Source organism: Heteronotia binoei, chromosome 1 (assembly GCF_032191835.1).
Source record: "Heteronotia binoei isolate CCM8104 ecotype False Entrance Well chromosome 1, APGP_CSIRO_Hbin_v1, whole genome shotgun sequence".
Classification (NCBI taxonomy): Eukaryota; Metazoa; Chordata; class Lepidosauria; order Squamata; family Gekkonidae; genus Heteronotia; species Heteronotia binoei.
The window spans coordinates 25,816,506-25,843,114 of record NC_083223.1 but is presented as its reverse complement, the minus strand read 5'-3'; the positions used below and the strand labels follow the sequence as shown (position 1 = coordinate 25,843,114).

At 45.6% G+C, this 26,609-nt stretch overlaps 1 protein-coding gene across 2 annotated transcripts in view; it reads right to left on the bottom strand.

The window, feature by feature from the left end:
• The window catches only part of GPCPD1 (glycerophosphocholine phosphodiesterase 1), a 79,832-nt gene that overhangs the window by 38,514 nt on the left and 14,709 nt on the right, over positions 1 to 26,609 (bottom strand). For both annotated transcript variants that reach the window (XM_060232807.1, XM_060232815.1), the window contains exons 3-4: positions 14,440 to 14,536; positions 8,777 to 8,861 (exon numbers count right to left, since the gene is read on the bottom strand). In XM_060232807.1, the coding sequence (XP_060088790.1) occupies positions 8,777 to 8,861; positions 14,440 to 14,536 (182 nt within the window). The remainder of the gene's footprint in view (positions 1 to 8,776; positions 8,862 to 14,439; positions 14,537 to 26,609) is intronic.

Genomic DNA, 26,609 nt, shown 5'->3' with positions numbered 1-26,609 from the left:
TTGATGGCCTCTAAGTTCTTTTATCCCCCCTAAAATTAACTTGTTAAGAAATAACCAAAAATTAACGTTGCCTGATCTACAACAGTTAAAGCACTGATCAGTATACTTTTCCACACAATTTTCAGTCATATATCTACAGGCTTATTCTTAGAACAGGGGTTATTTTTAAAGCGTATCAGCCATCAAAATTTCTGCAAAAAAGAATATCAGTTCTAATTGACTGGTAACTTCTGGAGTCGCTAGTAGCAACCCCCCTCCAAAACCTGAACTAAATATTGAAAATACTTCCACATCCAGAGGGAGCTTTCTGTTCATGGAACAGCTTATTTTGCCAGAACACTGTGGAAGAAAAGAAACCAAATCCAAAGATGAGGTTTGCACAATAGCTGCTACAGCGAGAAACATCAGACCCACTACAGAACCGATCTGTAACACTGTGTGGACTTCTATGCCAATGCTAGCAGAATGATGCTGGCTGCTATTTTCTTTCCACTTGTGATTCTTTGGACACAACCCTCTGCTTTACAGGCACAGCAGAAAGCAGAAGGCCAAAGGAACCCTAAAACTAACACTAATAAAGAATGCAATTAGATGGTTTGTACATTCAGTTCTTGTTTGAAGAGATACAATTCATGGGAAAATTCCAAAAAAGGAGGGGGAAATGAACAGAGCAGCTGACTAGGAAAAATTTACCAAAACAGTGATCATGAGGTCTCTGCCACAGCTTCTATGCAAAGCTTGGGCTCCTACTGGATGGGAATACTGATATCTGACATTTTGAAAGTTCTCCTTTTCCTACCAATTCAAGAGGACCATGATCTCCAACAATTGCTCATGGTTGGGATTTTCAAATTTAAGCGACAAATTTAACAGCCTGTATTCCATATAGACCATTCTTCCTTAAATCCATAAGAGTCCCATGGTACAGAGTGGTGAGCTGCAGTACTGCAGTCCAAGCTTTGCTCATGACCTGAGTTCAATCCCAGCAAAAGCTGGGTTCAGGTTGACTCAACCTTCCATCCTTCCAAGGTCAGTAAAATAAGTACCCAGCTTGCTGAGGGAAAGTGTAAATGACTGGTGAAGGCAATGGTAAACCACCCTGCAAAAGGTCTGCTATGAAAACATTGTCAAAGCAATGTCACCCCAGAGTTGGAAATGACTGGTGCTTACACAGGGGGCTACCTTTACCTTTTACCTTTCCTTAGGCCCATTTGTTTGCTCAGAGACCTCTAAAACCTCAAAGATGGAATAGCATCAGAAACCAATCACTCTGTGCTCATTTCCAGAGTGGCAACTCAAGATGCATCCAATATCTTTTTATTTTAAGATGGTAACTGAAGAGATTAATCATCTGCATACATACAAAAAAGGATCAAAGGTCATCCACCTTTGGAATTTATGCCAAAAAAAGGAACTGCCAAAAATAAAACATGAAATTGAAAAGATGCATTGCAAGTGATGTGTGCAGATGACCAGATTTTAGTATGTTTCACTTCCCTCCTCTTCTGTCCATTTATACAAGAATCAGAAATGCTTAAAAAGTTGCTGTGGAACTTGTTTTGTAGTTACTGCTTCAGCTAACAGCAAAGTAATTCCTCCATTTTTAATATTAGAAATCTATGAACAAGTTTTTGAAAAATCAGAGCAAATAACTACTCTAGAGAAGTCCTGAAGACCTGTGAGCATTTATGACTCATTTCAGTCGTTCATAATAGGTGATGGATTTTGTAAAATGTAATGTCTCAAAGTTTTAGAAGCTCAAGGTACACAGGTACCTTGAACATTCCATATATGCAATACTGAATGCTTCCATGATCACACTACTAATGCCAAATAAATAATGTTTACTTTAATCTGGTTAATATAGTACTATTTCACAACAATAAGAGATGGCTAAATAACATGCACATATCGTTTTCCAATTTGAAACACAAGTCAGTAAGTCAAGGGTTCCCTTCCTCCTGTTAGAGAGAGGCTACCTCTGTGTCAGAGGATGGCTGCTTGCTTAGTAGACAGGAATCTTTGGATTAAACCCAATGTATTTCCTAACACACATCTTGGCCATCAGCAGGGAGGTACTGCCTCCAGTTTTTCAGAAGGGGACTTGTAAGCAAGCCATATCTTGAAGACAGAAATTGATTTTTTTTATTTCTGCTTTTAAACTAGTAAGACCATAATGCACAAGCAGTTTTCTTTAAGAAAACACAAGTACTTAGAAAACTCTCCAACTCATGGAGAGAACGAGATGCTCTACAGTAGTACTTTTGGGTGGGGCATCATGGAGGGAAAATACTGACTTCATATTTCTAAAAGGAAAAAAATTGGGCCTGCCTTTAATAAGACAAAGGTTTTAGACAAAGTGTGTATCCCACTAGTTATCTATATTGCACCCTTGTCACCTCTTAATATTGTTTTATGTTTAACAAGGTAAGCACAGATGTTAAACTGCTGCCTCTTTTTCTCAAGATTTTGTACGTTCTGCCTAATTACTTCTTTCTTAAAAGTTTCCACCGGAACTTAAAGATAATGAACTACTTTTGCTACATGAGAGCTAGTGAGACATAGTAGCCATCCATAATAATATAAACTACTACTTTGTGCCATTCCACTTAACTCAGGACACAAGTTAGCACACACACAAGACAGATCACCCTCTTCCAAACAATCTCAGTACCAACCAAAGCTTTAGGCTTAAGTTAATAAAATAATAGCATCCACACCAATCAAGTGAATTATGAATCAAGTCTAATATTAGATTTATACATTACAATTCTACAGGTAGTTCAAATAACCAAGTTAGGAAATCTGTGGTGTTTCTTTAGTATTCTTCTAAGTGAACTTCCATCAGTAGCCAAAATTTGAGGGGATCTTTTTCACCATGCAAAGGTACATTTAAAAGAATCATGGAAAATATAAACAACTGTTAATACTCCTGATTGAAAATTTCAGAAAAGTGAAGATGATTATATGTTCTAAGCATTACTACACTAACACTGCAGAATTTACTTCTATGTAAGACCGTATGGAATCAAGCTGCAAGTGAAATTACAAAAATCAGTTGTTTCATCATTTCATTCTGATTTACAAGTGTGCTTGTGAGAGAATACATTAATTAATTTCAGTTATTACTGAAACTCCTCCATTTACCTTCTGCCTTAAAGCACACCTGAAGACAAATAGTAGCCTATTGTCCTATGAACCATGTTTCAGATCCACAAGCATTCCCATCAGCATAAGCAAACACATTAAGACAAACCTGCTAGAAATATGCAATGCGGAAAAAAACCCAGATTGCTTACTTGTAACTGTTGTTCTTCTGAGTGGTCATCTGTGCATTCACAATTATGGGATTTTTGCCAGTGCAGAGCAATGAATTCAGAAACTTCTATACCCATGTTTTAATTGAGAAAACCCTCTCCCGCTCAAGCTCAATTTGTGCATTCAAAGAGGATGGAGTCACACCTTTACCGCTCTGTTGAGCAGGTGGGCAGGTTGTCCTGAATGCACAGATGATTACAGACCTAGAAGATTAAAATATTATCCCGGATTTTTTGAGTATTCTTAGATTTATGTCCATTTATTCTTTTTGCATAGAGACTGAGCTGTTTGTCTGATGTAGAATGGAAGGGCGCTGCTGATATTTGATAGCATACATAACACTGGAAGATGAACAAGTGAATGAACCTGAGATAGTAGGCAGGTGTTATTAGGTCCAGTTATTGCGTTGTCAGAGTGGGTATAGGGACAGAGTTGGCATCTTTGTTATGGGTGAGTTGTTGTTTCAGGTTAGGAGGCTCTCTGAGGGCAAAAAAAAAATTGCCTCCCAAGTCAGGAGTATCATTCTCCAGCACAGATTGCAGATTGTTAATAATGCACTGAACTGGTTTGAGTTGAGAGCTCTATGTGACCATCAATGGTGTTCTGTGGTTTCATTTGGGCCTATCTTGTAGCAGGTTAGCAGGTGGTATCATTCCGGCTTTCCTCAGAGTAAAAATCCAGGTCTCTCTGAGAGTTGTGAGTTCCATACCCTCATTCTGCAGAAGGGAATCTATTTCTTGACAGAGAAAGGAGGAAGTTTGGCAACATGTTCTCCCATGGAAATAAATATTCTTAAAATACAAATACTGAGTACTCCATTTGGATTCTAAATATTGCAGAATGGGCCTTAAAGAACCACGGGTACATGAAATACAACACACTTGGATGAGTGGCCAATATTGTATCTTAAGAATATTTACTTCCAATTACTCAAAGGGAGAACATCTCTAAGGTCTATAATGCATTTGATAATAGTTAAATCTTAGGCCCATTCCATATATGATTAGTTTTTAATACATTAAGGTGTATTTTATAGAATGTTCAGCTTGTATTTAACTACTGAAGAAAGCTTTGTAGCGTTTCAACCTTTTTTGTTTATCTTTCCTGTACCGGGTTGTTTCCCCTCACCCCTTTGGTCCAATTGTCATTGAGTTGTAACCATCTCATGGGGCTTTCAAGGCAAGAGATGAGCAGAGGTGGTCTGCCATTGACTTCTATGCATAGCAGCTCTTACTCAAGTAGGATCGCAGATGGCTCATTTCTTAGATCTAGGGTGGGGATTTGGGGCACCTCAACAGCTGAAGATATGTTATCCAAGCGACTACACTCATATCAGTTTTGGGTTTTTTTTGTTTTTCAGGCTGTAATTTCACCTTCCTTTTCATAAGTTTCTACAAGGAAGGATTACTCTGATGGGTGCTGGAAGAATCAGCTGCCCCAGTATCAAGAGACCTTCAATTTCTGAGGTTGTATTGGACATTCCAAGATATCAAATAAGCATGCCTCCACCAGAGCAATTGCAAATGAAACTGCTATTTCTTCTAGAATGTCTAGTAAAATTTTAGGTAGTATTTACAGGTATTGGTGTTATGAGCCTTGCCCAGCACAAAAGACAGCAATCACGCCTGTTAGCAGAGGACAGATTTCTATCACTGAAACAGCATTTCTTACAGGAGGTGGTCTTTGCCACAGACCGTTGGCATCAAGTTCCCAAAAAGTCCAAATGGACTCTAAGTGGACTCTTCTGGCAACAAACTTTATTAGAAGTTAACTACTAAGCAAAACTGTGATTATTAGGACATTACAAGATGAGGGGCTTCCAGTGGAGATGTTATGGCAGGCTGAAGTCTTCTCAGGGAGTAAATACCCAACACAGCTAATTACCTACTAGGAGGGCTCTCTGGTCAGCAAAGCCTCCATGGATAAAGGGGCGATCAAAGAGAGAAACTATGATATCTCTTTAGTTTGTTTAGGGTTTTTCTGCTGAGCAGCAGCTTTACAGATACTTCGCAAATTAGAGCTTTACAGATAGCTCCCAAATGTACAGATACCTCCCAAATCTGAGGTCCTGGCATTTACAATTTGTTCCCAGCTGTGTTTGGAATCCCTACAAGGATCAAAGCCTGACGTCTTCTGCTTAAGATTTATGGATATTATTAATATCTACTCCCAAAGAGAGATTTTCTCGAAAACAAAAGGAGACAACTCCTGCTAAAGTAATCTCTCTCATAAGATTACAGAAAGTTTTAAAGAACGTTTTGAAACAATAACTCTGGCAATAACTCTAATTAAGAAATCAGGAAAGCAAGTAATGAAATTGTGAAAGTGAATTGGATGAGAAATTAATTATTTTTCCTATTCCTAACTTTTAATCTTTATTTTTCTTCTTGATGAAAGTGTGTAGGCATGAAAGCTTTTTGGCTGTGAAGACAAATTTGCCATGAGACTGTTCTTATATTTACTTTAGAAGTTTACTTGTTACTCATTAACTATACATAACAGAAGATAAGACTCTGAGATACTCTGGGACTATCTGACCTTGGCTGCCATGGTGAGAATACAAAAGGCTGACAGCCCAAAGTGAAACTAACTGATCTGAAAACATTTTGGAGTACTTGTTTTGGCTTTTTAAAAGATTTTGTTCCCATAGTGAAAGGACACAAACTGACAGCTGAAAGTGAAAGTGTTTGATTCAAAAATGTTCTCTTGCTTTTTTTCTTTTCCTTCTTTCCTTTTTCTTTTCTTTTTTTTTTGCATTTTGGGTCCTGTTCTGTAATGACCACCAGACTCAATCCTGACACGAAAGGTTTATCAGACCAACCTGTCACTTCAGATATGATGCAGAGACTACTCAAACAAATAGTAAAAATAGAATACTGGAAATAAAACAGACACTTTTGAGAAAATAATGAATCAGTGTCTTGGGAAATTTAGACATTAAATGAAAGATGATGAGAAAGAACTTGAAGTTAAGCAAACTGATGATAAAGTTGTTGCTGTAGATTTATCAGTTCTCATGGATTTGAGAAAAAAAGTAATGTCTGTAATTGAGACCTATCTAAGAAGAAATTGATGAAGATTTCAGAGAGATTATATCACTTTTAGCCAACTTTATGGACTTAAGAAAAAAGGAGTATTGTCTGAAACTGAGAGCTATCCAAGAAGAAATTGGTGAAGACTTCAGATAGAGGATTATATTACTTTGGGCTAATTTTCTGCAAAGGAAAGAGGAACATATGGAATTTGCAGAAGAATCTAAACAATAAGATACTGCTGAAACCAGTCTTTTTTGTTAGGTTTTATGGACTTCCATTCTTATATTCAGCTGTAGCAGTGAAAAAGTTACATGCATCGATATGGAAATGTCCAACAATACCTACATCAGAGAATGGCTAGAGAAGATGTTGGACCTTGCAGTTATGGTTAAATTTATAGTACTAGTTAGGGAAGTGATAATTATTTTACTTACTAAAAAAGGTAATCCCCTGTGCAAGCACCAGTTGTTTCCGACTCTGGGGTGACGTCGCATTGCTTACAAGAGATTGGCTTTTTGCATGGAAAAAAATAAGGATGGCTTGATGATTTGTAGGATTTTTGAATCAGAAATTTGCTTAAGGGAAAACAAAAAGAAAGTTCTTGATTTTATAGATAAGCAAGGAACATTTTGTAATCAAAAGTATATTGTAAAGAAAATCAAAAGCCTTTTATGTCTCCCCCCCCGCCTTTCCTTTTTCATATATATTTGGGTTTTGGTCTTCATGTTGTATTTTGTTTTTCTGTAGTAGTTTTATTCATTTTTAAAAAATTTTAAGAACAGTATAGAAAAAAAATGAACTGGAATGTAGCTGAGGTTAAACTTCAGAGGTTCCCTCACATTGTCTCCACTGCAGCAGACAAAAAAGAGCTAAACATGCCCAACTAAAGCTTCCATTTCTGAGATAAAGCTATTTTTACACCTAAGTTTGTTCTCTGCAGGTACAAAGCCCATCAGCGCAATGCACAGACACCACAAAGAGGTATGAACAGTTTACTGAGAGCCCTAACCTCTGTTAACCCCTACAGTCCCATCCCCAGTCAAATTTAAACCTCTTCAGGCAGAAAGGCTCACAATAGGCTCAAATAGATTTTTTATATATGTCATTACTTCACTAATCCATAAAATTCATACTTACCACTGAAGTCTCTGCATCACACGGTACCTACAGTGTGCACGATACAGAGCACCTACTCAAAAAAATACACTCACCAATACATACTGTGAAGTTTGCAGGTATTAATGGAACTTGTCTACAACAGATTAATTTATACTTAACCCTCTCTCATGTGTTTTCATATACTTTGCGTCTTTAGCAAAATTAAAAAGAATGCACACGAGAAGCATCAGACTAATTCCTGAAGGAGTCCGACCTCATGCTTTCCAAATCCAGATACCCTCCTTTACATCTAAATTATTATATAAAATTATTTAGTATGTTGAGACCACAAGATAAGCAAAATCATCAGAATGAATGCCTGCACATCTAGCTCTTTACTGCTGCTGAAGATTTACTCCATTAGTCCATCAGTCCACCAGATGCCCTGAGTCCCATTTTACAATTAATGGCAACAAAAGAACAAAATATAGTATTCTGCCATCTGAGGTAATGGCAGTAACTGTCACCAGTAACTGTCATCCTGGCATTCATACTTTATTGCTGCCACCAGCATCCCCATCCATTCAGAAGCTAGAGAAGATAACTCTTCTTTAGCTCTTCGGTTCTGTTGCTCCCTTTCAAAACAGGCACAGTGCAGCACGTCAACCTGTCCCTGCCCTTTAAGGCTCCATGACCTTGTGCAAAACTGCTTCTCAAGAGCTGTTTACTATTTTAATTTCCATGGCAACAAGAAATAGTGGCTGAACTCTCATAAGAATGAATGTTAAGAGTTTAGGAACTGGTACATACAACTAAGTGTGCTGCTGCTTTTAAAGAAGCCTGAGGAAGTTAGGAGGTACAGAAGATCATCTTCTCCAGTTCCCAGAAGGCAAGACAGCGGGTGGACAGGCAGATGACAGATGGTGGGAAAAGAGTTTACCTCGAGTGACCTCACTTCAGATACAACCCTTCTTAAGCTGAATATTAAAAGGAATTGTAAAAAGTCACAGTCTCCTCACACAGAAAGCACTTTCATAGGAAATGTATGTGTAGATCACTGCATAAATGCATTCTGATATATCTGCATATGCTGCAAACAAGTGACCAATTGCAGCTTCCCATTAGATGCATTCTCTAGATATCTGCTGTTATCCTAAACAGTGGTTTCTACATGGTTTCAAGTATTTTCTTATGTCTGTTGCTGAAGCAATCAGGAAAGCTGAAAACTAGGACAGCTGTGGTATAAACGATTTCCAAGTTGTGTATCACCAAGAATGCATCCTAGAGTTAGTCAATGAATCATATTAATGCTTATGGAGACGTACCTGAGGATGTAAAAAGATCCCCCGAAAGTACCGATATACAATGTCATCTCCTTTAGGGAGGTCAACAGTAGCTTTCCAGACCAGGCTGCAGAATAAGTATTTTAGAAAGAGTTTTAGTAAAATATACTATCACAGTTAAACAATGACATTTAAGGAGACCCTTAGATGTGCAAAAGTCAGCACAGTAGGACTTTCCCCTCTATATGATGTTTTAAAAGGCTATCCCTGGTAAACAATAGGAAACTACACTTTTTAAAGCCATCATGCAAGTGCCTCTGCATGCAAACATAAGATTAGTAATAAGAATTTTCTAGCGCAGACTCCAATTCGCAAAGACTAGTCCCCGTGTTATGCCTTCAGGAACAATTATGTACATGCACACGGTAAATGATTGCTTTAAATAAAAGTTTATTCTTCAAGTCTGAAAGCTTATCAACTAGGGCTCCAAAACAACTTGTGAAGTAGCACCAGAAGGGAAAGGGAAAAGGTAAGAAAAAACGTACAGAACATACTGAGCTCACTGCACTATTTTAAGCTAGCCGCTCAAAGATGTAAAAACACAAACACCCCTGTTGATTCCCTTCCTCTCAGAAGTGCTGGCTTTGTTAAAATTTGACATGATTACTGGATCTGTCAGAAGACCTGACAGCACAGTAGTGCTCATGAATTTCTACTGCCTCTTCCGCTCCAAGTAGGGGTGTGTACACACCAAAAAATGGTATTTTGTGGGTTCAGGTATACCAAACCTGAATAATATTGGTATATACTTGTCCAGGATGCAGCGTCCCGACCACTCCTGGATCCGCCACAACCACATCCCTCAGAGCCCCCCTGCCCACAAGCCAACAGCGTGAGCCAAGGAGCAGGTCGCATCACCCATGCAGAGCGCATAGCGCCCTACCTAGCTTGCTGGCGATGGGCAGACTGGGGCCCCAAGGAGACGATGTGGGACAGTGGAAGAAACATTGGGGGAAGCAACAGAGCCCGGTTTATCAGGACGGCGCAGCAGGGCTCGGCCACAGGTAATGGCGGTTGGGTGCGCTGGAATCAGCAGTGGGGGAGGACCCAGCGGCCGCAGCCGCAGAAAAAGGGGGAGAACTGCCCAGCCCCGACTCCGTGAAGCCAGGGAAGCAGAAGAGGAACTGATCAGGAGACAGGAGGAAAGACAGAAGGAGAGAAATGCACCAACAGGCAGGGAGGTGGGGAGAGTGGAGGTCCAAACGGGAACGGGGATGTCACTGGGAACTGAGGTGTGAGGGAATAAAAAAGGAGGAAAGACGCTGACAGCCAGAGAGGAAGAAAGGGGACAAAAGGGTGACCAGTTGAGAGAGAGAAAGAGCTCGAAATCAACCCTGTCCCACAGAAGGTTGAGCTGAGTGACAGTAACTCTGCTACCCTTCCATTCTGAGGGCAGAACCGCTTCCTCCACCTTCCTCAGATCACGACCGAAGCACCCCTGGGAGGGGAGGGCACCCCAGAGAGCCACAATACTGATATTCCCAAATGCCAGTATCATCCTGATATTGCAATTCAAGAAATAATCAATATTGCTGAATTTATTCAGCTCCACACCTTACCTTCCCTCCCCAAGTCATGCTACAGCTGGCCTCAGAAAGTGAGGGAAAGGCATTTTAAAAAACCAGTCTCTTTAAATACCTTTCCTTCCCTGCTGGAGTCAGGTCGCTGCTGCAATAGAGTCATGGAGCAACTGGAGCAGGGAAGGCTGATGTTATTTGATGTCCGTCACTTTAGCTACATTTTACAGGCAACAGATTCCACATGGCCCCGATTTCCATTGAGAGGATCTTCCACCAGGCTGGGGTCAGTTTAAATATTTAAACCTTAGACATCTTCCCTTCCATCCCCTAGTCACACTGCAATAGCAGCCCAACTTGAAAAGGGAAGGTATTTAAACAAGCCCCAGCCTGGTGGTACATCCTCCTGGTGGAGATCAGGGCTCTGTTGGATCAGTTGCAATTCCTCGGAGCCTGTAAGACAGAGCTATTCTCCCAGGCCTTTGGCTGAGGTGGCAGACATTAAATAACATCAGCCTCCCCTGCTTCAATAGCTCCATGACACTGTCTATTTCGTGGCACCAGAAGTAACTAACATATTCCATCAGAGTATTCCTATTTGGTGTAGTGGTTAAATGTGAAGACTCTTATCTGGGAGAACCAGGTTTGATTCCCCACTTCTCCACTTGCACCTGTGGCAATGGCCTTGGGTTGGCCATAGTTTTCACAGAGATTGTCCTTGAAAGTGCAGCTGCTGTGAGAGCCCTCTCAGCCCCACCCACCTCACAGGGTGGCTGTTGTAGGGGGAAGAAGATATAGGAGATTGTAAGCCGCTCTGAGTCTCTGATTCAGAGAGAAGGGCAGGGTATAAATCTGTAGTTGTCGTCTTCTTCTCTCCCCACCCAGTATGAAAGCTTGCACTGAAATGCATCTAGCAGTCATCTGGCATTTTTAACTAATTATTTAATTTTAAACTTGAATAAATTAATGTTTTCTTGTATGGTTGTGCTATGATGTTGTTTTATTGTGTTATAATATGATGTAAGCCACCCTGAGTCCATCTGTGGGGTAGGGTGGAATATAAATCCCCCAAAATAAAATAAGATTAAATAAATACCTGCCCTTCCCTCCTGGAGTTGTGCCACAATGGCAGCCTGACTTAGGAACAGTATTTAAAGATTGGCTTTGCACAAGTCAAGCTGCACATGAGGAACCCAGAAGTGGCACAAGTTCACCCAGGAGGGGGTGAACTCACACTGCTTCAGCAAGTAAAGCTGAATATTGTCAAGTCTGCAGATTCAATAACGAGTCGATGTAGATACAAAGAAGCTAGTTTATTGATACTGGATACTTGTGGCCTGAGCCAGGGTTTGAAGAAACTAAAACCATACAGTAAAGATCACTTCAAAGGCATCCATACGGGCAGGGAAATTGTGCAGGGGACATTCACACATAGATGTCACCAGTACATTCTCATGTTGATTAGGCGTAGTGGCCTTGATGTTTTACTAGGCTCCTACGACTCCCACAGGCCTGGGCTGAGAAGGTTCAGATAAGACTTTTCACACATCACCATTTCAAAGCAGGGAGAGCTTCTAAGGAAGGGGAGGGGGAAATAGTGGAGAGGCACTGGCAGCATTTGGTTCTACTTTGGTTCTACCCAGCATGCTCTCTGGTTGAGCCAGAGTTATACTCAGACTTGACAAATATCAGCTTTTATTTGGGCTCAGCTAGACTGGTAGCAAAATCTGATTAAAAAATCTAATTCAGCTAAATAAATACCCCCCAAAATACTGATAAGGTGTTTTTTAGGTATTTATTTGGCTCAGTATATATTGAGCACACAACCCTAGCTCCAGCCTAAGAAAGAACAAATATGCAGCAACAGACAAAGCAGAAGAAGAGTTAAATTTGTATCCCACCCTTTACTCGGAGTTTCACAGTGATTTAGAATCTCCTTCCCTTCATACTTACAGTCTCCCCACAACAGAAACCCTGTGATGTAGGTGGGGGTGAGAAAGCTCTTCAGAGAACAGCTCTGAGAGAACTGTGCCTGACCCAAAGTTACCCAGCAGTTGCAACTGAAGGAGCGTGGAATCAAAACTGGTTCTCAAGATCAGAGTCCACGCTCTTAATCACTACACCAAACTGGCTCTCTAACTGCTTAACCCATGTAAATGAATCAAAACCAGAGCTACATAAAACACGAGCAGCTAGAGGGGAGTATTTCTACATCAATCCCAATCTCCATACACACACACTTCTGCACATATAGTTGGAGCAGTCTGTGGGCAGACAGGTTCCTTGCATAGTAGACTATGGAGGACCTATTTCTTTTAAGATCAGGGCAAAACCACACAAAATGGGGGGGGGGGAGAGAATGTTCATTGAAATAAAAAACTGTGACAATTTGATGTCGTTGTTTAGGTGGGTAGATTTTCTGGTGTCTGGGGTACATTCTCACAGGAACACTAAGCCAACAAACAATCATTACAAGCACAGGGACCAAAGCAGCAAGATACAATCAGCCAGTAGAGTCAAGAAAAGAAAAACTACCAACCCATCAGCTTGATGGCTATACCTAGAAAAGTTTTAGAACAAATCATCAACAGTCAGTCTTTAGAAAAGATGGCTGTGATGACTAAGAGCAGTATGGGTTTCTCAAGAACAAGTCATGTCAGACTAACCTTACATTTTTTTTTTAATTACAAAATTACTACCTTGGTGGCTTGTTGACAAGTTGGTAAAATGTGGTTTGGATCTTGTTACTGTTAGGTAGATCTGTAACTGGCAGACAGATTGCACCCAAAGAGTGCTTGTGAATGGTTCCTCATCCTCTTGGAGAAGACTGACAAGTGGAATGCCTCAAGGATATGCCCTGGAGTCTATTTTGTTCTTTTTTAAAAAACTGTATATCCCCCCCTCCCTGCCGGAGCAGACTCAGGGAGGCTCACAACATGTAAAAAACAGAACAGTTCACATTACATTAGGTTCAACATCTTTATAAAGAATTTGGATGAAGGAATAAAGGGAATGGCTTATTAAATCTGCAGATGATACTAAAATGGGAGGAGTTGCAAATGCAGCAAAAGACAGAAACAGGATATCGGATGATCTTGACAGGGTGGGAAACTGGGCTAAAACTAAAAAAATGAATTTAAACAGGGATAAACATAAAGTTGTGCATTTAGGTAGGAAAAATCCAATGCACAAATCCAATGCCCCATAAGTTGGGGGAGACTTGTCTGGGCAATAGTATGCTCAGAAAGGATCTCAGGGTCTTAGTGGACCATATGCTGAACATAAGTCAACAGTGTGATGCAGTGGCTAAAAAGGCCAATGTGATTTTGGGCTATATTAACAGAAGTCTTTACTGAAATCAAGATAAACGATGTCTACAGTATTCTCCTGATCCACCAAGGTAGTAACTTTATAATAAAAAAATATATGTAAGGTTAGTCTGACATGACTTGTTCTTGAGAAACCCATGCTACTCTTAGTCATCAGATAACATGAAGTGATAGTATCACTTTGCTCTGCTCTGGTATGACCTCACCTGGAGTATTGTGTTCGTATTTAGGCACCACATTTTAAGAAGGATATAGACAAGCTGGAAAAAGTCCAGAGGAGGGTGACGAAGATGGTGAGGGGTCTGTAGAGGAAGTCCTATGAAGAAAGGCTGAAGGAGCTGGGCATGTTTAGCCTGGAGGAGGTAGCTGAGAGGTGATATGATCACCATCTTTGAATACCTGAAAGGCTGTCATATAGAGGATAATGCAGAACTGTTCTCTGTTGCCCCAGAAGGTCAGATCAGAACCAACAGTTTGAAATTAAATCAGAAGAGTTTCTGGCTCAACATTAGGAAGAACTTCCTGACAGTTAGAGTGGTTCCTCAGTGGAACAGGCTTCCTTGGGAGGTGGTGGGCTCTCTTTCCTTGGAGGTTTTTAAACAGAGGCTAGATGGCCATCTGACAGTGATGCGGATCCTGTGAATTTAGGGGGCGGTATTTGTGAATTTCCTGCATTATACAGGGGGTTGGACTAGATGACCCTGGGAACCCCTTTCAACTTTATGATTCTAAGTCATGACTGTAGTCATCCTAGAAGATCAGGATATACTATTCCTATTTACTGCTGAAAGAAACTTACGCATCACCAGCCTCATCTTCAGGTTGAAGGATTACTGCACATTGTGGATCCCAGTTTCCCAGAGCTTTGCAGTTTCCACATATGGCTAAAACCACTCCTAGGGGAAAAAACACATATTTTACAAGATACAATAAAGTTCTCCAACTTTGTTAGTGTTTTGGTGACTGAACCCTCCATAATGCAAAGCGCAGAACCTAAATTCTAAGTTTACACTCTACTAAAATATTAAAAAACAGTCAAAGCAGTGGACAAAGTATTACCAACTTAATTTGACTGCAGCGACTGCATTGCACTGTATTGAGAAGCTTCAATAACACAGCAGTAACGACAAAATAACAACAAAGAAACGAACAACTTAAAAGCTAATCGAACGAACGTTGAACCCACCGGTGATTAGCAAAGGCAGGGACTGGGTTGGCGCTGAGACACGCTCGCTGGCTGCCGTGCAGGGAGCCCGGCGAGCCTGGCGAGGGGAGCCCGGTGAGACTGCGGGCTGCAGACGGAGCGGAGCTACGGACGGTGAGCTTGCAGAGGCTGGAGACCTCGGGAGGTGAGGGGCTGCTGTGGTATAGAAGCGGGAGCGGCCCGGCTAGAACGCCGAGGACGAACTGTGGGCGTCGGCCAAGAGCCACGACAAGTGGAGGCTAGGAAACAACTGCGAGGTTGGGGCAAGAGGAAAACATGGAGGTTCGTCCTTAGGGCGTTTTCGATCTTCGCCCTCACTCCCCCCACTTGCTTTGGGGCTTTACGACGCTCCGACTCTCGCCCCTTCCTCGCTTCCTCCTGCTCTTTACTCCTGCTTCCTTCACCTTTGCTCGCTCCCCCCCCCACTTACCCCACTCCCACCGACGGACGTGGCCTAAAGCGGCTGATCCAACGGCTTGGTCATTCCCCAGTGGAGAGGCCCTGTACGGGGCCCAGGGGAACCCAAGAGTCTGCTGGCCACAACAAACAGGAAACTCGAGGAGAGGAGAGGAGTATGCTCAACTACCGACTGCACTGGTATCTGCATTTTGCCAGCATTCTACCAACCGCACCTTACCAACTGCACTTATTAACTGCATTGACTTCTGCACCTTATCAGCACCTAAGACTGAATATGATTTTAAATCCTACAACCCATAGACAATATATACTGCCACCCCTAAGGACTAGAACTTAAGTTAAATGATTGCTAGCTGCTAATGGAATTTTACTAAAGATGTTTATTAATTAATTTATTGGATTTTTAGCCAAATAATTAGTGATTGATTTTTATAATATACTTATATATATCAACTTATATGTAATTATATTTATAATTTCAGCACATCAATTGGTAGGGGGGAGGGATGGTCTGTTTATTAATGGTGCTGAAATTGATTAATTTAATATTATACTAATTAATTGGAAGGGAAACTGAGGGGACTACTAAATTAATTATTTATGATAATTAGTTAACTAGCAGCAAGTATTAGAAGAACAGATAGGGGAGGATAGAGTGAAAGCCAGGTGAAGATAATTGGGAACAACTGCGAGGAGTATACTGTGAGCTCATTTCAAGTTAACGTAGATGTTGGCCCAGGGGATTCCAGTGCTCCTGGGGAGGGGAAGATATGGCGGTGGGAATAGACAATTATATAAGGGAAGGAGACAGAGACAAATCAGTGCTCGGCCACCTTCCAGTCTATTGCCCATCCCAACGGTGACAGGTAGTGGGCCTAAGAGGAAATGCTCGTCTCCGTCACTGGTGTTATGCAATGCCAGGTCCATCAATAATAAGACCTCGACCCTTAAGGAGTTCTTGCTCCGGCAGGACGTGGACCTGGCTTGCGTGACCGAGACCTGGGTGCGGGACGGAGAGACAGTAGCGGTCTCCCAGATGACCCCCCCAGGCTATTCGGTCTTTCACCAGTCACGGAGTAACGGGCGGGGGGGAGGAGTGGCATTATTCATACGGGAGGCTTACTCCTTTCGGGCTCTCCCGGCCCCAAAGATCGATGGCATCGAATGTGTCGGTCTGTGGTGGGATGTTGGAGAGGGGTTGGCGATCTGGCTGGTGTACCGTCCGCCTAACGCACCAGCCAGCGCCTTACCATCACTATTGGAGGCAGTGGCGGGCTGGGCATTGGAGTGCCCAGGGCTTATGGTCCTGGGTGACTTCAATGTCCATGCCGATGACACGGCCTCCACTCAGGCGATGGACCTAGTGTCTTCCATGGCGACACTAGGACTCTCTCAACTTGTCACAACACCCACGCATCAGGCCGGACACACACTAGACCTGATCTTTGCGTCTGGGATTTTGGTGAACGATATCGCAGATGAAGCGGTTCCATGGTCGGATCACCTAGCCCTTAAGGCCCGTATGGAGATGTCACCCCAACCCTGTATGGGCGGAGAGCCTATTTTGGCTCGCCCTCGGGGCCTGATGGACCCGGAACGGTTCCAAACGGCCCTGAGGGATCCCTGGCCCACTGGCGATTCCCTCGATGACCTGGTGGAAGTCTGGCAAGACCAACTATCCAGGGCCATTGACGAAATTGCACCCCGGTGCCCTCTGCACCCTCGCATGAGGCTGGCTCCATGGTACACCTTGGAGTTACGCCAGCTGAAGCAAGGGCTCAGACGACTAGAGAGGCGGTGGAGGCATACTCAGGACGAAGTGACGAGAACATCCTATAGAACGTTTATGAAGTCATATGAGATGGCAGTCAAGGCTGCAAAGAAACAATACTTTGCAGCCAAGATTGCATCTGCAAATTCGCGCCCAGCACAATTGTTTAGGGTAATTGGAGATCTTGTAACACTGCCACAAGGCAAACCAAACGTTAGAGAATTGGAGATAGGCTGTGAGGCATTTGCGAAATATTTTGCAGATAAAATCTCGTCACTCCGCCAAGACCTGCCTATCACATTAGATACAGTGAGTGAAACTGAGGCTCCGCGCCTGTCTTCAGATTTACTGCTGGACCACTTCGACCCACTCAGCCTGGAAGAAGTTGATGGAATTCTCTCTGCTGCTCGCCCAACAACATGTGATCTGGACCCTTGCCCCTCTTGGCTGATTAAATCTTGCCAGAGGGAGCTTAGATGTCCTCTACGGGACATCATAAATAGATCCCTCTTAGAGGGGCGTTTTCCAACGCCTCTGAAAGAGGCCTTGGTCCGTCCCCTCCTGAAAAAATCTACAGCAGACCCGGCCGAATTGGCGAATTACCGACCGGTGTCTAATTTACCATTTTTAGGTAAAATTATCGAGAGGGCAGTGGCGTGCAGCTACAGAGATTTCTAGATGACGCTTCTGTCCTGGACCCGTGCCAGTCTGGCTTCCGACCGGGTCACGGGACGGAGACGGTCTTGGTCGCCTTGGCAGATGACCTCCAACGGCAACTGGATCGAGGCGGTGTAGCGGTGCTGATGTTATTAGATCTGTCGGCTGCATTTGATACGGTCGATCATCAGCTACTAATCCACCGCCTCGCCAACATTGGGGTTAAGGGGTCTGCTTTACAATGGCTCTCCTCCTTCCTCATGGGTCGGGGACAAAGGGTGGCGATTGGGGGAGAATGATCCCAGAGGCACACACTAGATTGTGGGGTGCCTCAGGGAGCAGTCCTCTCCCCGATGTTATTTAACATCTATATGCGCCCCCTTGCCCAGATTGCCAGGAGGTTTGGGCTGGGCTGTCATCAATATGCTGATGACACCCAGCTCTATCTGCTAATGGACGGCCGGCCCGCCTCCGCCCCGGGAGACTTGGATCGGGCGTTACGGGCTATCGCAACGTGGCTTAGACTGAGTGGGCTGAAGTTAAATCTGGCAAAGACAGAGGTTCTCTGTGTGGGTCGCGGCGCTCCAGGAAGGGAAATATCCCTCCCGACCTTCGACGGTGTGCAGCTAAAGGCGGCGCAGCGGGTGAAGAGTCTGGGTGTCCTGCTGGAGCCTTCATTATCAATGGAGGCCCAGATAACAGCTACTGCCAAGTCAGCATTCTTCCATCTGAGGCGGGCGAAGCAGTTGGCCCCTTTCCTGGAGCGTCGGGACCTAGCGACGGTGATCCATGCGACGGTCACCTCACGACTGGACTACTGTAACGCCCTCTACATGGGGCTGCCTCTGTGCCGGACCCGGAAATTACAGCTAGTGCAGAACGCGGCGGCCAGGCTGCTGCTTGGTCTCCCAAGATGGGAACATGTACGGCCGGGGCTACGCGAGCTGCACTGGTTGCCGATTGTATACCGGGTCCAGTACAAAGTGCTGGTTATTACCTTTAAAGCCCTATATGGCCGAGGACCGGACTACCTGAAGGACCGCCTCTCCCCGTACGAGCCCCAGAGAGCACTGAGGTCAGTAGGAAAAAACAGACTGACTACCCCTGGGCCAAGAGAAGTTAAACTACAGAACACCCGCTCACGGGCCTTCTCGGCTGCGGCCCCATATCTCTGGAACCAACTTCCAGAGGAGGTGCGGGCCCTGCGGAACCTTGATCAGTTCCGCAGGGCCTGCAAGACCACTCTTTTTAAATTAGCTTTTATGAACAGCTGAAGTACAATTTTACAACGAAGAAAATCCGCCATTAGCACTAACTAGAATAGCGTCAATGATAATGTTATAGTTTGTTTTAATTAATGTTCTACTGGTTTTTAAGGTTAAGTTAATGCTTAATTTAATGTTCTTAATGTAATGGTTTTAATTAATGCACCATTGGTTACTATGTTGTTTATTAATGTTTTATTTATTAATGTACCATTGGTTACTGTGTTGTTAGCCGCCCTGAGCCTGCTTCAGCGGGGGAGGGCGGGGTACAAATAAAATTTATTATTATTATTATTAGTTGTACACACGCAAATGGTTGATCAATGAGGTGTATGTGCTCTGCCCACTCCCACACAGCCTCAGGTAAGGCAAACTTAACTGAAATTTCCAAGACTTGCTTCCTTATATGCTCAAATCTCAGACTCCCTTATCTCTGATAGAGGTACCTAGTCATTATAAGCAGGTGTGGCATATGTAACCTTCTATTAGCAAATTTCTCCCACATCAGTAAAGTGAATGGTAGCACTTTCTAATCCCCCACATGGTATTCATACAAAACAGAATCAAAAGCCTTTGATTTATTCAGTGAAATATCCCAGGAACTAGTTGTCAGCTACTTTGTTGAAGCTAAGGAAATTTGGGTCTGACCTCGGCCTGAATCGCAAATCTGTTATAGGCACCATTGACTTAAACTAGGGAAGAAAGGCTGCCTGATGTGCATACTGTACTGTAAAAATCCAGAGAGGGGAGCAAGAGATGCATCACTAAAACCCCAAAGTGATGGTTAAGATTATGGCATGCTTTCGAGATATATATGTGCAACGTATTTCCACATCAGTAGCCTTGTATTCACTGATATGGCTTGCTAGTCTTAGGCTAAGAAGAACCAATTGCCTGTTATCTGAGATGCCACTACCCTGCAAACTGCTGACTGACTTCATTATGCAATATAACAGAAAAAACAGCATCTGAAGGGGCAAGATCATTGGAAGCATGCTGCACTACACTGATAGCAACTTTGCTATGCAAAGTCAGTTTAGCTATCAGGAAAAGCTCAAAACTGGGAAACCAAGAGACCAAAAGCTACTACAAAGCAAGGCTTTATAGCCTCACTCACTTGAGCCACAATACAAAGAAGGGATAAAGATAGATTTTTTAAAATTAATGCCTTCCCCTCTTAGTCAGGAAATGAAACGGAACAATTATGCAGATTTCACCCAACCAAGATGAGGATATAATGTCAATAGCAGGTGTGGGGAACCCTGACTTAGTTCTTTTAACGCCCACTCAACATTACAAGTTTTATTTATCACAGGAAATGCAGTTATATTAAAACAATATAATCAAAAAAGATGAAAACTACCACTGTGCCAGACAAAATGACCTTAATAGCACAACCAAATGACAGGCTCTGACAGAACTAATCAACAGGGTGACCCCGATGCCCTACCTATACCACTTAACAAATAATGAATATAGGAGAACGTTTACTCTTATGAAAGGACAGGTTTCTTACCTGTAACTGGTGATCTTCGAGTGGTCATCTGTGCAATCACACATATGGGTAATCCGCAGGATTGGCCCCGACCTCGGAGAGTTCAAAGCAATCTTGATCGTAGATCTGGCGCGCCTCCCGCTTGTCCTGGGAGGAGTCAGCTACTGCGCATGCCTGGAGAAGGGGGAGGTGCTTAGCCACTCAGTTTCTTCCCGCCGCCGGGTAGGTGGAAATAACTGTGCTAACTAACTTCCAGCAGCGGGGAAGGCTGGGTGGGTCTGTGTGATTGCACAGATGACCACTCGAAGATCACCAGTTACAGGTAAGAAACCTGTCCATCTTCTTCGTGGTCTCTGTGCATTCACACATATGGGTGATTAGCGAGCCATTTCTTCGGAGGTGGGTGCTGGATCTGTAAGAAAAGGTAGGATTAGAGTGTAACATAATGATAGTGTTACTCACGGTGGTTAGTCGAAGATCGATCGTAGCACCGCTTGTCCGAAGGAGGCGTCTCGCCGGGCACGAACGTCGAGGGCGTAGTGCGAGGCGAAGGTAGATGTAGAGGACCAGACGGCTGCGGCGCAGATGTCCTCTATAGGTATGCCTTTCATGAAGGCGGACGAGGTGGCCACGGCTCTGGTTGAGTGGGCTCGTATATGTTGAGGGATTGGTTGTTTTGCCAGCTGGTAGCAGAGTTCGATGGCAGCAACAATCCATTTGGAGAGTCTCTGGGTGGATATTCTGCTGCCCTGATTATGGGTAGCGTAAGTGATAAAGAGTCTGGGGTCTTTACGGATTTGGCGGGTTCTATCTATGTAGAAGGCTAGGGCTCTCCGTGCATCCAAGTTGTGGAGTGCCCTTTGTCCCGCGTCCGCGGGGTGCTGGAAGAAGGCTGGTATAATGGACTGTCTTCCCAGATGGAAGGGAGAGACGACCTTGGGAAGAAAGGTCGGGTCAGGTCGGAGGACCACCGTACTGTTATGAAATGTCGTATACGGTGGGTCTGCTCTGAATGCGCAGATGTCACTGGCCCTCTTACCTGTGGTGAGGGCCGTAAGTAATGCCGTCTTCCATGACAGCAGGTGCAGTGGAATGGAAGCCATGGGTTCGAAGGGCGGTTTCATGAGTTGGCTCAGGACCAGAGATAGGCTCCAGGTGGGTAGAACTTGTTTGATTGGTGGGTGAAGGCGAATGATGCCCTTGAGGAAGGCTCTAGTCGCATGGTGAGAAAAAACCGTTGTGCCATCGATGCGGGGGTGGAAAGCAGAGATGGCTGCCAGATGTACCTTCAGGGAGGAATACGACAGACCCGCTCTAGAGAGCGTTAAGGTGTAAGTTAGTACCTGAGGTATGGTGGCATAGTTGGGGTCGAAGTTGTGTTGTGAGGCATAGTGTGAGAAGCGTTTCCACTTAAGTAGATAGGATTTCCTAGTAGATGGTTTTCTGGAATTCACTAGGACGTGACGGACCTCTGGGGGGAAATCTAGAAATTGATTCTCCAGGCTGTTAGCTTGAGTGACGCCGGGTTGTGGTGAAGGACCCTGCCGTCCTGTTGGGAGAGGAGATCCCGTGTTTGAGGGAGCTGGGCGAAGGTATTGTTGGACAGGAGCAGCACGGTCGTAAACCAGGGTTGGCGCGGCCACCATGGAGTTATGAGGATGCAGTTTGTGTGGTCTACCTGAATCTTCTGTAGAACTCTGGTGATAAGTGGGATGGGGGGAAAGAGGTAGTGCAGTGTTCCGTTCCAAGTTTGTAGGAAGGCATCCCCCCTGGAGAGGTGGGATGGGGGACCTCTCATGTAGAAGCGGGTGCATTGGGCATTTGATGGTGAAGCAAATACATCTATCTTCGGTTGTCCGAAGACGTTGAAGATCTGTCGGATGTATCGACTGTTGATGGACCACTCGTGGTTGTTGGTCGAGTGGCGACTCAGGGCGTCTGCCTGGGTGTTGTCGGTCCCTGGTAGGTGCACGGCCGTGAGGAAGATGCCCTGGCTTATGCTCCAATGCCACAGTGCGAGGGCTCTCCTGCAGAGTCTGACGGAGGCGGTGCCGCCCTGCCTGTTGATGTAAAAGACTGTGGCGATGTTGTCGGAGGTGACTTGGACGTGCCGGTTCTTTATCGACGGGAGGAAAGACCGCAGGGCCTTGTGCACTGCGATGAGCTCCAGGCAATTTATGTGGAGAGAGCGTTCGTAGTCTGTCCATTGGCCCTGCACCGTGAGGTCCTCCAAGTGGGCTCCCCATCCCCACTTGGATGCATCTGTGGTTACGATCACCGAGGGCGGTGTCTGTTTGAATGGCATGCCCTTGAAGAGGTGATGTTGCTTGGTCCACCATTTGAGGGATGGCACAATGTGTGGTGGGAGGGTGAGTAGTGTGGATTGATGTTGTGTGTGGGGGCGAAAAGTCCTTACGAACCACATTTGAAGGGGGCGCATGTGCAGCTTCGCAAACCGCAGAACTGCTGTGGTTGCTGCCATGAGGCCTAGCATTCTTTGGAAGGTGAGCGCTGTTTGGGAGCGCTGGGCGATGATAGTGTTGGCCATTGACAGTATGGCGAGTGCTCTGTCCTGAGGTAGGGAAGCCGTTTGCGAGAGCGTGGAGATGTCCGCCCCTATGAACTGAATCCTCTGGGTAGGGATTAGTTTGGATTTTGAGAGGTTGACTCGGAGGCCTAGGGTGGCCAGGGTGGAGAGGGTGGTCGAGACGTCCAGTTGTAGTTGCTCCCTGGAATGGGCGACGATCAGCCAGTCGTCTATGTACGGGAAGATTGATATCTGTTGCTGGCGTAATGTGGCTGCTACTACTGCCATGCACTTGGTGAAGACCCTTGGTGCTGTGGAGAGGCCGAAGGGGAGGGAGCAGAACTGGAAGTGCTGCCTCCCTACGGCGAACCTTAGGAATCTTCTGTGATGATGATTGATTGTTATGTGGAAGTAGGCATCCTGGAGGTCTATGGACGCCATCCATGCTCGTTCTGGGATGAGCGGAAGGATTGCCTGAAGCGTGACCATACGGAATTTCTTGTAGATTATGTGTAGGTTGAGTTTGCGGAGGTCGAGGATGGGTCGGAGTCCTCCGTCCCTTTTTGGTACCAGGAAGTACCGGGAGTAGAAGCCGGTGCGATGGTATTGGGGTGGGACTGGTTCTATCGCGCCCTTGTCCAGCAGAGACGCAATTTCTGTCTGCAGGGGTGCGGACGGGGGTGTGGTGAGGAATCGGTGGTGCCTTGGAGTGGATGTAAACTCTATCAGGTAGCCTCTTTGAATGATGGTGAGGACCCAGGCGTCTGATGTTATGGTCCTCCAGGCAGTGTAGAACGGTTGTAGTCGTGTTGATGGGTTTGGCTGATGAAGGGGGACTGGACGGCTCGGGGCAGGGAGGTCAGAGAGATGGTTTGGATGTGGTTGGAGGTTTCTTGGTTGTTTGGCGTCTGTGCTGAAAGGAAGGCTTGGACTGTGGTGGTTTGCGCTTCCATGAATCCTGTTGTCGTGGGGATCTGGCCCCTTTGTATTGGCTGGACCTCCAGTTCCTTTGTCGGTTGGATTGTGTCAGAGGTTGGGAAACTCCCAGACGTTTCGCCCTCTTCCTGCCATCGTCTACTGACGTGAGGATGTCATCTGTAGATGAGCTGAACAGGCCGAGGCCATCAAAGGGCAGGTCTTCCACCTTGTATTTGATGTCTGGTTGGAGGGAGGAGGATCTGAGCCACGCGTGTCTACGGAGTGCTATGGCTGAGGCCAAGGTTTTGGAAGAACACTGTGCAGCGTGCCGTGCAGTGTTGATTTGCTGTTTGCTCACTCTGGCGATCTCTTGCAGGGTAGTGGCGGCTGACTTCTGAGACGCCTCGGGTAGGGATGGTACCAGTGCGCCGAGGGAAGTGGTCAGGTTGTGGGTGTATGCGGAAAAGCATGCCATGTAGTTGAGGATTTTGGTTGTGGCTGTAGTGAGGGCGTAGATCTTTCTCCCGATCGTGTCGAGTTTCTTGCCCTCTCGTTCTGGTGGTACCGGGTGCCTAGTCTGCTTCGATTTCGAAGACGAATGCACGATGATCGAGTTCGGAGCCGGGTGAGTGAATAGGAACTTGGATTCAGGTGCATGTATCTTGTAGAGGGCTTCGACCTTCTTGGATGTCGGCGGTACTGATGCCGGTTTGTCCCATGCTTCTCTGAGTGTTTCTAGGAGGACGGGGAGCATGGGAAGAGATGAGCTGGATGGAAGATCCGCATGCACCAGATCGAATACGACGTCCGAGACTCTGGGGGCGTCCGTATTGAGCTTCAGGTTCAGCGAGCTTGCCATGTTTGCCACGAGGTCGAGGTAGGATTTCGGGCCCTCGGACGGCGATAGGTCTGCTGGCTTGGCTATGTCGGATTCTGGGGATTGTAGGTCCGAACCCGAAGAGTGGTCGGAGTCGGAGAGTTCCTCCTCGGATCCGTCGTCGGTTCCCTGGTGCAGGTCGGGCTGGGGCGTTGTCTTGGGAGCCGTGTGTAAGGACTCGAGTGGCGGCGGGAGTTTCGGTTCGGCGCCGAGATTCGTAAGGTCGTCATGGTGAAGCGGTTCGACCGATGCGGAATGGAGTCTGTGTGAGCGATCTCGGTCGCGAGGAGACTCTTGGTAGCTGTGGTAATGTCGATCGTAGGATGGTGATCGTCGGTGCCGTCTTCGGTTCCGTGGGGATGGAGACCTGGATCTCGATGGAGAGTAGTAGTAGTGTCTCCCCCTGCGGTGGCTGCGGGAGCGACGGCGGCTGCGGGACCTGGTGCGGCGGCGACTGCGGGACCTGGTGCGGCGGCGGCTGCGAGACCTGGTGTGACGGCGACTGCGCGACCTGGTGTGCCGGCGACTGCGGGATCTGGTGCGTCTGCGACTGCGAGACCGCGGTCTGGTCGGGAGGACTCTCGGGGTCGAGGGTTCTCTGGTGAGCGCGTGGGCGTCTACAGGGTGCGAGAGATCTATGAATTTAGATGGGTCGAGGATCCCAACGGATGCGGTAGAGTGCGTATCCAGCAGTTGGTCTGGTGGGGAATTCGGAATGGACGGTGACTTGGATGAAATGCGGATGATTTCCAATGGAGTGATTGATGGTGTTGCTGTCGACTTCGATGTCGGAGTCTTCGGCAGCGATCCGGAGGCAGTGGCGCTCGGGTTCGGGGTCTTCGGCTTGGTGGTCGGGTTCGAGACCGAGTCGAGAGGTCGGGTCTTGTGCTTCTTGGAGCTCACGCTACCCGTCGGGTCCGAGTGGGCGGAATCGGAACGGCGGCGCTTCTTGGGGTCGTCCGACTTCTTGGAGTGCTTGCCGGTCTTAGGCTTACTGGGACCCTGTGCCACGGAAGCTGCCGACTGCGTCTCTCCCACGAGGTGTGGGGAAGATGGCGCGGGTTGTTTTTGTCCGCCATGCGGCATGGCCGGTCGGAGTGTGGTTTCCATGAGGTGGCTCCTGAGTCTCGCGGCGCGGTTCTTGCGGGCCTGTTTGCCAAATTGGCTGCAGTGCACGCAGGAGTCTGGACGGTGGGCCTCTCCAAGGCAGAACAAGCACAGAGAGTGACCGTCGGATGAGGGGATTTTGGATGAGCAGCTGGTGCAGCGTTTAAAGATTATCTTGTCCCTTCCTTCCATCCGCCCGGGGAGGGGGGGGGGGGGGAGGGGAAAAGTCCCGAAGAGATAGTAAGAAAAGGCCCCTTTTTTTTTTTTTTTTTTTTTTTTTATACGATACCAGGTAGAAGTAGAAGATGAAGAGTTGAGGTTGAAGAGAAGGTAGTTGTAGAGATTGCAATGAAGAGGTTGGAGATCAACGAGGAAGGTGCGATCCGGTCGGCGGTAAGGAAGAAACTGAGTGGCTAAGCACCTCCCCCTTCTCCAGGCATGCGCAGTAGCTGACTCCTCCCAGGACAAGCGGGAGGCGCGCCAGATCTACGATCAAGATTGCTTTGAACTCTCCGAGGTCGGGGCCAATCCTGCGGATTACCCATATGTGTGAATGCACAGAGACCACGAAGAAGATTGGGACGTTCTCCCTTCAACGGTGATGGAAGGGAGATACAAAAAAGTGCAGTTTCAAGAACGATTATGCCCCTGCTGCAATGGTAGTATCAAATCTTTAATCCATGTTATATTTGACTGTGAGGCTTACAATGATCATCGTGAAGTACTTC